At 41.1% G+C, this 12,211-nt stretch overlaps 1 protein-coding gene across 4 annotated transcripts in view; it reads right to left on the reverse strand.

Annotated features, from left to right (window-relative positions):
- Positions 1-10,369, reverse strand: part of Mcoln3 (mucolipin TRP cation channel 3) — a 25,594-nt gene extending 15,225 nt beyond the window's left edge. The window contains exons 1-4 of one of the 4 annotated variants that reach the window (XM_048351682.1): positions 10,029-10,065; positions 8,357-8,408; positions 7,146-7,375; positions 3,367-3,534 (exon numbers count right to left, since the gene is read on the reverse strand). In XM_048351682.1, the coding sequence (XP_048207639.1) occupies positions 3,367-3,534; positions 7,146-7,373 (396 nt within the window). In that variant the 5' untranslated portion in view covers positions 7,374-7,375; positions 8,357-8,408; positions 10,029-10,065. Of the gene's footprint in view, positions 1-3,366; positions 3,535-7,145; positions 7,376-8,356; positions 8,409-10,028; positions 10,206-10,244 lie in introns of those variants that run through there. The other 3 variants (XM_048351681.1, XM_048351683.1, XM_048351680.1) reach the window with 3 other exon arrangements.
- Between the last annotated feature and the right edge of the window lie 1,842 nt (positions 10,370-12,211).

Below are 12,211 nucleotides of genomic sequence, written 5' to 3' on the forward strand. Positions count from 1 at the left end.
GTCTTTCAAGCACATTTACTAATTCACAAATATTTTTGTGTCAACTACTGTGCTACTGATTACTGACAGATGTAATGTATGGATAGATACAGTATATGTATCTGTCTCTGTGTCTATACCATGAGGTCTATGAGATCTATGATCTTAGGCCAATTCCTCAGAAAACTGATAAGAAGTGGTAGGGCAGATGGGGAAGAGGGGAAGCCAATCATTTATACAGGGTGTTTAAACTGTAAAAGTAAATAATTCCCAGGAAATCCTGAGGACTTTAAATCTAAGCACCTAACCAGAAAGCAAAACCATCTGGAAGCAGATAGGAAGGAAATGTAAAGCGGCTTTGGATGTAGTGATTCCAAGATGTAGTCAGAACATTGTCCAAATTTATGGAAAGAAAAGGAGCCAGTAAAGATGACCTAGAAGGGACCAAAGAGAGAAGCTCAAAGCTGAGGTGAAATATTGTCTAAAAAGCTAAGCCTTTGCTAGTCAAATAGAAGCATAAATAAGCCAAAGGAAATGCTGTTATAGTCACACTTTGCATTCAAATGAGCTCTAGAGATCATCCAGTTCAATAACATCTTGAGACTAGCTTAATCAATTCACCAATTCATTGTAGAAATACTTCTCGTAACTAAGATGGCAAATGACTGTCACCTCAAGCACCAAGACATTTTATCACATAAAACAGATTCTACGTGTTTTCCCCCTCTGTTCTCTAAATCCATGAAGAATACTGGATCTCATTAAGAACAAACTTCTATTGGTTCACGATGCCTCTAAATAGGATATTTTTAATTTTTATCTAACCACCTGAATGGTGCTTAGGAGACAGGAAGGATTCCTCTGCCAAAGGCAAACATCACTCTCTTAGGGTGATGTATTTATATAGTAGTGCTGGTTTGAATGCATTATGCCCTTCCAAAATTCATATGTTGGAACTTAAAACTACAATAATGATAATAATGACAATAATGATAATGCCAAGGGAAAACTTTAAGTGAGTGATTAAGTGAGAGTGCAGCTTTCCAAAATGGAATTAACAGTATTATAAATGGGTAAGAAAGCCAGGTGCTGGGTGGCTCACACCTATAAATCCTAGCTCCTCAGGAGGCTGAAATCTGAGGATCACCATTTGAAGCAGGCCTAAGAAGGAAAATCAGTAAGACTTTATCGCCAATTAACCATCAACAACAAAAAGTGGAGCTGGGGCTCAAGTAGTAGAGCGCTAGCCTTGAATGAAAAGACTCAGGGACAGCTCCTAGGCCCTGAGTTCAAGCCCAAGGACTGGCAAACACATACACAACGCAGAAGGCTAGAAATCAGTTAGACCTTTTAATCCTTCTGCATCCCTTTAACCATGTGAGAATGAGGAACAAGATACATGACAATGAGCCAGCAGATCTTGATCCTAGCCTTTCCAGCCTCCAGAACTGCAAGAAATAAATTCCTGTTGCTTATAAATTCTCTAGCCTCAGTTGTTTTATTGTTGTGGTAGGAACAAACAAGACCACTCTAAGGAATCTTCATAAATTGCTACATGTAAAGAAAATGGAGATCTGATAGGCAGAATGACCTGGATATCAAGACAAGTATTTTGAAGAGTGAATTTAAGCCTACTTATAAAGACAAAGATATTCCATAAGGAATTTAGAGGACTGTGTGTCTCTTCCCTTACCTGTTACCCAGCCCCCTCCCCACGCTAAAACAATCAATTCCATTCAGAACAGCTTTACAGGCACTCAATACACTCAAAGCTAAATAACTTCTACAACAAGATATTTTCCTTTTAACAGATTGTGGGGCATAATTCTGTTAAACATATTATAGATATTTTTATATGTGTGGGCTGGTAGTAGGCCTTGCTTGCTTGTTTGTTTTTTTATCAAAGCTGGTGCTCTACCACTTAAGTCACATCTCCACTTTCCTGTTTAACGATTTGTTACTTCTGTTACTAACTTTTTCACTCCATTGCCAATTGAAGTCTCTTGTGCCATAAAGATCTATTTTGTCTCAACAGTCTATCATAGCAATATGCATAGATTTTTCTCTACAAGATGAATTCATAATTATATGTTGAATATGAGTTGTAGTAAATATGAAATACATCCATAAACTAAGTCAGGATAGAAATACTGGCTTCAAGAACACTTTCAGTAGTGGGGAATTTGTCATCTTGAGAAAATATTATTCATACCAAAAAATGACAAAAATCAATAAAATTATGACTCTTTGGCATGAAAAAGCAAGCTTCTTTCTTGCTTATAAGTCACAATGAAGTCATTGTCATGTATGACATAAGCCTTAATTACTTTGAAGTGAACCTTTAGGACTTGATTGCTATACAAACTCAGCAGAGCTAATATTCTCATTATTTGTTATGGGCCTCTGAAGGTACAAGCTCTGAATACTTAATGACTACTTCTACCCAGGGTCATGTTACTAATTTGAAATCATTGCGGTTGCCATGCCAACTCCTAGCTCCAATTGTTTTCACTGAAACATTAAAAGATTTCTTTTCTATTAGTACTAAAGAAAAGCTTTTTTAGTTTTGTAAAGGTATGTTAGCAGTATTTTTAAAAGTCAATTGTGTTGGTGCCAGTGGTTCACATAGGTAGTCCTAGCTATTTAGGAGGCTGACATTTGAGGACTGAAGTTCAAAGCCAGTCTGGGCAGAAATGTCAGTGAGACTCTTATCACTAACTACCAAAAAATCTGGAGGTGGAGCTGTGGCTCAAGAAGTAGAGTGTCAGCCTTGAGTGAAAACGTTCAAGGATAGCACCTAGTCTCTGAGATCAAGTCCCAATACCAGTATGCACGTGTGCGTGCACACATACACACACACACATATCCCAACTGTAAATATATATATAAAACAAATATATATAACAAGTATATATAACATATATTTGTATGTATATATGTATAAATACATATGTGTATGTATATTCAAGTAGGATTGTTCACTCTTCAATACCCAAGTATCGGTTTCTGTAATAATATCAGTTGCTATTTTTTCCTCTATGCATTCTTTCTCCCTAGAATTAATACTCAAGTTGGGTGTGTAGCTCAGGCTAGAGCACTTCTCATGGCCCCGACTTCTATCTCTAGCATTAAAAAAAACTGGGGGCTGGGGATATAGCCTAGTGGCAAGAGTGCCTGCCTCGGATACACGAGGCCCTAGGTTCGATTCCCCAGCACCACATATACAGAAAAAACGGCCAGAAGCGGCGCTGTGGCTCAAGAGGCAGAGGCTAGCCTTGAGCAGGAAGAAGCCAGGGAAAGTGCTCAGGCCCTGAGTCCAAGGCCCAGGACTGGCCAAAAAAAAAAAAAAAAAAAAAAAAACAAAAAAACTGCACACACGTAATTTACCTGATTTACTGCAAAGATGATCTGATCATATACGTCCCTTTGCGTGTACACTGCATATGTGTCATCCATTCGGTCCAAGTATCCTTTCAAGAAGAGGTGCTTGAAGGCTACTGTGTTTTCCTCCTTGAAAGCTACCACCATCTGGTTACTGAGTCCAAAAAGGACCAGCTTAATGGGAAAAAGAAGAACAACAATAGGGTGAAAATCTAAACAGAAAAGGGAGAGGGAGATGGTGCAGAGGCTTGAATGGTAAACAGAAGAATCTGCAATGAATTGTGTAGGACAAGAAGGCTTGCAGCTGCTGAGTACTCTACTTCCTGGGCCTTATTGCCAAAGCAAGGACAATACACCCAAATAGAAGATACCCTTGCAATGTATCCCTAAATTAAAGTGTAAGAATGCAATGTGCCCTTAATAGTCATAGGATTTACATGAAACTCAACTGTTTACAAAAAGATCATTTCACAGCATTGTAATGGTAACGTTGCCCTTTCAGCCAAACCCAAAAGCTTGCGGTTCTCTAATCATCTTTTTCATCTTCTTTTCATCCCCCAAACCACTGTCTACCTTACCCCTTTTCAATGCATACTCTGACTGAGATGCAAGGTGAAGCAGGGGTATTTTACATGGAAATAGAGAGTAACACATCACCTGCATGCCAGCTCCTGCCCGCAGAGTTCTCGATCCCATCGTATAGTTACCAACATACAGTTTTACAAATGAGTATACAAAGACTCACAAAAATTGACTAATTTTTCCAAGTCACACCTAGCAAGTATATGGCCAAAATTGTAACACAAGCCAATAGACTAAACCTCTATCCATCCTGTCATGCTATGAAAAGCAATCCAGGATCTGATCAGGAAAAAATGTAAAGTAATCTTTCTCCCTCTGATCCCTTATAATGTATGACCTGCACTCACACCTTTCCACTCTCTACATAGGGCCCGTTTCTGGAGAGTTTCTTTAAGCCAAGTGTCCTCATTTAAGTCCTGATAGAATGACAGGTTGATAGTCCAGGGATTTTATATTTATTGAAACTGATGACCATAAACCTCTGAAGATTTCCGACAGATATCCTTGCCAAGTTCTTCAATTACATGAGCCCCTCCCACATGACAGCCCTGAGCTAGGTAATGAGGATAATGAGAAGATAATCAGCTCTGGTCTTCAAGGACCGCCTGAGCGAATGACCACATTCAGAGATGACTGGGTGGGTAGTAGGAGCAGTACTTTCACTAGAGTATTCTTTATTGTACACATCTTCCTACTTATTATTAGTGTTGGTGTTGTAGACATCTAATTTATAGAAAAACTCACCAGTGTTAGGTGCACACCTATAATCCTAGCACTTAGAAGGAAGAGATAGGGGTATTATGACTTCTAGACCAGTCAGGGCTACAACAACAACAAGAAGAACAAACAGAAACACTAACTTTCCTCTGGAAAAGGATTATCTGTCACCTCAGTTGCTCAATGATAAAGTTACCTTTATGTCATATTTGTTTGCTCAGATATGGATTTAGGAAATATTGTAAGACTCCTTTAAGTTCATTTTTTAAAACTTACCTAAATACCTTCTATGTGTTAATACAAATAGGTGTAAACCATTGATTAATGTTCTTGTTGGCCACTCTGGTAATTATAGAAGGTTAGATGAACTCTAGACAGGAGACTTATGAATACGTCTTAGAAAGACTGAGTGTGAATCTCAGTCCCACTCTTCAGCTTTCTTAAACATGACAGGTTATTTTCAATGTTCTTGTCTGTGAGATAGATACCACTACCCACCTCCAATTTGTTTTAAGAATTGAACATCATTACATCTGTAAAATATATAGTCTAGTACACAGCAAACACTCAAGTGGTCCCTATTAATTTTGTTTTTTTTTTTACATTTCTTATTAGTCTCGAATAGTTGTACTAGGGGATTGTGTTTTGACATGTTTATATATGGAAAGAATGAGCCTTAATTAGACTTACACTGTCACCCTCTCATCACCCCGCCCCTCTTCTAGTACCAGTTATTATTCTAAGTAAGAAACAGTCATATTTAGTCTATATAGACTTTTCTTCAATGTAAAGCAAACTGGTAAGCTTTTCCCTAATGTAACACATTATCACTGAGAGTTTCAGTTCCAAGTGCCAAAAAACTATAGTAAGATACTAACATCTTTTGTGTGATATTACAAAGAGTGTGTCTGTCTCTGAGATCTTCATTCTTCCACTGAATAGCCATGTGCCTTTCTTTCCTCTGTTAGATGAGAGGAGCCATTATTTACCCAATAGAAATGACTGGGCAGTGTTGATAGAATTAAATGACAATGTACCAGAATGGTCCTTTCCCTTTAAAGCAACCTCTAGTATTAGAAACTTAAGCAAGAAACCCACGAACTTTCTATGTTTGTAGAAATTTCATTGGCTTCTACCAATCATATGAATTTTTCTCAAGAAGCAACTAGTATTGGTAATGTCAAGCCAGGCATGTGGGTCCAGGCTTGTAATCCCACTCAAAATCCTTGTGAGGCTGAAACAGGATTGCTACCGATTTCAGGTCAGCCTAGACTATGCAGTGAGACCTTGCCTTTTAAAAAATACAGTAGTAATGTCAGTATTTTGTTTTTTGTTTTTTTAATAAATTTTTCTAATACTAGGTTTTACCATGAGGAGTGAATAAAAATAAAGATTAAACCCAATCACAACTATTTTTAGTACTAAAATCTGTTTCATGTTTGCGCTCTTGCTTCTAATAAGAAATAATTACTCTCCCTAGGAGAGTATCATAAAAAAAAACCACATCATCTGAGGCTGGAAGTATGGTTCAAGCTGTACAGCACTTGCCTAGCAAACACAAGGCCCTTAGTTCAAACTTCATTACTGCCTAAGTCAAAATAACTAGTACATACAAGTGCCACAAAACATTTGAAAGAAGCCAAGGAAGTTAGTTTCAGTGACAAACAACATCCCATGTCTCACTAGCTAATATCAGTTCTCTGTGATAATGCCACATCCTCGGCTGCCCAGTGTTCATGATAATGAGCTGTGAGATGTTTGTAAAGGGAAAAATGCCCAAGGAAAAGAAAGTCCCTTGGGAGATTGCTAGTTTCCAGAAATGATACCTTCCATTATATCTCTTGATTAGAATCCAAATACTAATTTTTCTACTCCTGAAAATTAATTAAATGTGTGACTAGAATGGTAACTTCATGGGAAGTGAGAAAGCAAAAAAAAGAAAGGAAGGTGCTGGGAATATGGCCTAGTGGCAAGAGTGCTTGTCTCATATACATGAAGCCCTGGGTTTGATTCCTCAGCACCACATATATAGAAAAGGCCAGAAGTGGCTCTGTGGCTCAAGTGGCAGAGTGCTAGCCTTGAGCAAAAAGAAGCCAGGGACAGTGCTCAGGCCCTGAGTTCAAGCCCCAGGACAGGCAAAAAAAAGAACGAACAAAAGAAAAGAAAAACTCCCCTAACTCTACTCCCATTTCTATAGTTTCTTCACACTAAATGACCTCATTTAAATCCTGTAATAAAGAAAAAAAGGGTTAAATTTTGTGTTTCTTTATTGTTCTCTATGACATATGCAGTTAATGAAGAAGGAGAAGGAGGAGGAAGAGGAGGAGAAGGAGGAGGAGGAGGAGGAGGAGGAGGAGGAGGAGGAGGAGGAGGAGGAGGAGGAGGAGGAGGAGGAGGAGGAGGAGGAGTAGCAGCACCACCACCACCCACTATTTCTCCTTGTAATTTAACAAGGCTTTTATCAAACTCTGATCTGAAGTGCTTACCTGTATGGTCACAGTGGCAATTTTTAAGATTTGAATGGCAAGTTTCCATGGTTTTCTACCTCGCGCCCAGAACTTCTCACAAGGATTCATGAAAAAAAATTTGAGTTTCCGCCTCATCTGGTCTTCTAACAGAAGTTGCTCGGATGGGGAGGTGTGCTGGTTGAAAGTGCAGTGATTTTCCTCTTCATGAGAGCTGCCACTACTTATCACTACCTCAGGATTGGCCATGTCTAGAGAGGAAAAAACAGACAACCCAATATGTCCACTCAGTGAGAGGGCACAGCTGGTATCATTCACTGTTGCAGGATTGTGCAGGAAGAAGCCTAGACAAGAGACCTGCTGTCACATAGCACTGTGGTGGTCCTCAAGTGCCCTTGAAATTTTACAGAATAGAAAGTAAGGTGTCACTTTTTAAATTTGTTTTTACTAAGAAGTGAAATTTTCAATGACATTATCCAAAAAGAAATGTACTCTTGACCTGACTTATATAACTGTCACCTCTCTATCCATCACCTTTATAATCACAATTTTTAAATTACAAAAATAAAAGTAAAAAATGAATTTTCACCAAGTTAGCAAACTCAAGGTCTACTCCTATTAGTAAAAGGTCATATGTACACATAATGTATACAAGAAAGAGAAAATATGAATAATAATAATATATTTGAGACAAGAGCAAATATATAATTGAGACAAGCATCAAATAAAATAGAAACAAACTCAGGTGCCAATACTCACACTTGTGTTCCTTGTTACTCAGGAAACTGAGACCTGAGAATCACAGTTTGAAGCCAGATTGAGTCAAAAAGTCCTGGAGACTGTTATCTACAATTATCTACCAAAATGTCAACTGTAGAGGTGTGGTTCAAGTGGTAGAGTGCCAGCCTTGAGCAAAACAGCTGAGCAAGAGCACAAGGCCCTGAGTTCAAGCCCTGATATAGGCACATAAATACATACATACATTTTGAAAATTGTAAACAAACTTCTTGCACAGTCTAGCACTAAGCAAACAGCTGCATTGAAGTGCTTTCCCAGACCCAACAGAAGATACAGCAGCTTCTTAAACAGCCAGCATGATTCCCTGTGAGTGACAGAGTGAGCTCAGGGAACTGAACTATTCTGCTAAATGTAAGCTGGACATGCAACTGCTGTCCAATCTGCAGCCAGTCCCATCACCTGCATTTGCTTTGCACAGAAGGCCATATACTTACATAGCACGTTTTATTTTCAAAGTAGCTTGTACCTATTGTTTCTTTTGTCTCTCTGAAAGGAAAAATGACAGAAAAACCACTCCAGTGATTCAGATTTATCTTGTATTTTCCCTCAGATAAAGATTGACATTATGGAAATCTGTTCAAAATCATCTACCCCAATCCTCCCAGGGAGCAGTCTTTCCATACAATACAGAAAGCCTGGGTGAGTTTAATGATTTCATATAATAAAGTATTAAATCAGGGGAAAAATTTTGCCTATGTTTGAGGGAATTTAAATTGTGTTTATATAATAACCAACATGTCACAGTTTGAATGCAGTACTTTTCCCAATTCTAGAAACCCATGTTTTGATTTGAATGCTAATATTGGTAGCAAAACTAACATTCCTGAAAGTAGATATTGGCTATAAAACTAGTCATGGGGAAAGTTTTAAATGCTTGGTTAATTAAAAGATGAATGATGATATTGCTGAGTGAATGAAGCATATAGTATTATGAGATATTCTATATAGCACTACTATACATTCAAAATTAAATAATTTTGCTAGAAGCTCCTTGTTTTGGTGTTAAAATGCATATCAGAATATGTACAATAATTCTTAGGTGAAAACATGAGAAAAATTAATCCTTTAGTTTATTCATTCAAAACAATCTCATTTTCTTCTTCAAAAAGATAGAATATTTCAGCTATTCTTTATATGAGTTTATCTGTGGAACCTAAATGAGTTTACCTGTTCATAATAATTGCATATGAATACCAATATATTAATGGCGTTGATAATATTTGTGAACTACAGATTTGAAGTCACATTAAAGCCTTATACTGAAGCAGAGGAAATTAAACTTTTAACAAAGAAGCCACACCAGTGTAACAGTAGCCCACAGCAACAAAGAGACAATGAGCCAACCACGGTTAATTTATTCAGCACACCAGCACCAAGTTGTTCCGGAAGCAAGCTCATTTCATTCAGGACTGACTACTAAACTTGCTGCAAGCATTAGTGAAAGCCTTATTGACCCCTCCAACAACTGAAGGAGAATTAGCAGCTATTCTTCACATCCATCCATCCAGGAGCCGGGGAAGGCAGGGTGGGCGCAGGGGTCCTATCTGCTATGTTAATCATGCTCTTAGAATGCATACCCACAGGTTATTTATTCACAACGGCCAGCTGTGGAAAATTAAAGATGGAGCCGCCTCACAGTAGACAACCCAACTCGTTTTCTTCAAGCAGACACTCTCCTACTTCATCCTACACAACTTTTAATCGCTTTTTTGGTTGAGCCTATCTCTTGGGGCTGGTCCTGGATGCAAGGTGTTTGCAGAGCTGTGGGCTCCAGCACTCCAGCACTGTCCCTTGAGAGATTTGCTGACCCGAGACCTGATAAAAGACTGCATCCCACAGTCTCCATGCCCCACCCCCCACCCCCCACACCTCTAATGAGAGGACGAGTTGCCAGCACCCAGCCAAGCAACATCAAGACCCTATAGTAGGCCCAGACTCATTGCTGTGGGGGGCTCTTTGCTCCCAGCGTGCTGGCCTTGGCGTCCGGGGCGGTGGCAGGCTGGGCGGGGCCGAGGGACTGAGCCCTCGGCCCGGCCCGGAGCTCAGCCTGGTTGGGATGCTCCGTGACACCGGCAGAGCACCCAGCCCACCATGGCCACTACTGACCTTGGGCAGGCGGCGGGGCAGGGGTTGTGCGGACCAGATGCATCTCGCACCCGGCTCCCACCTGCGCGCCCTCCATGGCGCCGACGTCCGAGTGCCCGACCCTCCCTCTGGCTCGGTGTCACCCGAGGCTCGTGACATCGCAGTCCCGCCCTGAGCGCCGCGGGGCTCGGCTCCCACGACACCTGATGCCTCCGGGCGGCGCCTGGCGCGGCTCACCTGCGGCTCGGCACGCGGAGGGGGCGCCCGGCGGGGGACGCAGGGAGCCGTCGGGGAGGCGACTTGGCTTCCCGGAGTCAGGGAGAGGCCATCCGGCCCCACGCGGCTCAGCCAGTCCCTGGGACGCCCGGCATCCGCCCCCTCCCCCCTTCCCGCCGCCCCAGCTCGTGACCCTCCCCCACAGCTCGGGTTCCAGGCCACGCCCCCCTCCGGGAAGCCTGGGGGCTGGACCGGTGAGGCCCGCGCAGGAGGCAGTCTCCCGGAGTACGGCTGTGCCCCCGAGCGCTGGCACCGCCACCTGTTCCCACCCACACCCGCACCCCCCAGTCCTAGTTTCAGACAAGCTCAAGGAAGCAACCCACGGCACGCTAGACGTCTCTAATTTGAGCTCTGGGAAAGCCTTAGAAGCGATGTGAATAGAAACACCCTATGGAGACTTGAAACTGTAACCTTTTTTCTTTATAGATTGCTCTTCCACATTAAATCTTAGCCAGGCGCTTGTGGCTCACGCCTGTAATCCTACCTATTCGGGAAGCTGAGATCTGAGGATCGAGGTTCAAAGCCACCCCGGGCAGGAGAATCCATGAGACTTGTAGCTCCAATTAACCACCAGAAAACCAGAAAGGGAGCTGTGGTTCAGGCTCAGGAACGGCGCCCAGGCCCTGAGTTCAAGCCCCACGACCGACAAAATTAATTAATCAATCACTCTTAGCCTATTCCATATCAGGAATGGATCAGCACTTTGGTTAATTTTAATTAATATCTACCTGTGTGTGCGAGAGAGAGGGGGGTTGGGGCATACTGAGTTCTTGAACTGGGGCCTTAAGCTGCCCCTGAGGTTTTTGCAGTCAAGGTGGGAATCTGTCTACCTATTGCCGCAGCTCCACTTCCAGATTTTTTGCTAATTAATTACAGATGACAGTTTTAGGACTTTTATGGCCAGGCTGACTTCAATCCTGGATCCTCAGATCTCAGTCTTTTACACATTTGAGCCACCAGTGCCCAGCTCGATCCGTCTGAATTTGTTTTCATTTGTTAGATTGTTTGTTTGTTTGCTTTTCCTTTGGGGCCCATAGGTAAATTTGTGTCAATTTCCTTCACGGGGTACTCCAAAAATTGTATCCCGAACTGTTAGACGTTTTTCAATACTTTCTTTTTTAGTTTCCAGATGCATTTGTATGGATAAGTTATAAATGGAATCATCTTTTCTTGAAATGGGTACAAACATTCTATGGTGTTCATTAACCTGAATCCCAAGTGTTACAGGCAAGACATATACCCAAAGGATATAATTGGCACACTCTATTCTCAAGTGCAATTTGAAAAATATAATTTAATTCCAAGTGCTCATATACTCCCAACAATCGAACATGGTCTTCTTCCACTAACAGTGATGGTGTTTGAAATACTTGTTTAGAATGAATGAATTTTGGAGAGATTTGCAGTTATCGACTATGCTCACTTCTAATTCTAGCCCTAGGTAAAGTTATGTAGACTGGTGAATGGGAAATGCCACACTTTCGATCAGCTGTGAATTATCTCCTATGCCATTTCTAACTGCTCTGTAGAAAATTATTTACTTTCTCCACAGCTCCATTTCCTTTTTTTTCCCTTTTGTTCTGGGGGCTGGGCACTAATCCCTGAGCTATTTTGCTCAAGGTTGGCACTCTACCATTTGGGCCACAGCTCCACTTCTAGTTTGTTTTGTGGTTAATTGGACATAATCTCACATTCAAACTGAAATCCTCAGATCTTAGCCTTCTGAAAATCTAGAGTTACAGTCATGAGCCACCGGCACCTGGAATGTGCCTGGCATATTTTATGCACTTGCAGATATTGTGGTTTGGGTTTTTCTTTCTGAGGAAGCTATAAATTAATAGCAGGACCAACTGTGTTCATGCATAGCAAGGTTCCATATTGTTAGGTTATCAGTGTTTGCCAAGTTCATTTATAGATTGACTCCACTC

The sequence above is a fragment of the Perognathus longimembris genome, chromosome 7, assembly GCF_023159225.1.
Source record: "Perognathus longimembris pacificus isolate PPM17 chromosome 7, ASM2315922v1, whole genome shotgun sequence".
In the NCBI taxonomy this organism is placed as follows: domain Eukaryota; kingdom Metazoa; phylum Chordata; class Mammalia; order Rodentia; family Heteromyidae; genus Perognathus; species Perognathus longimembris.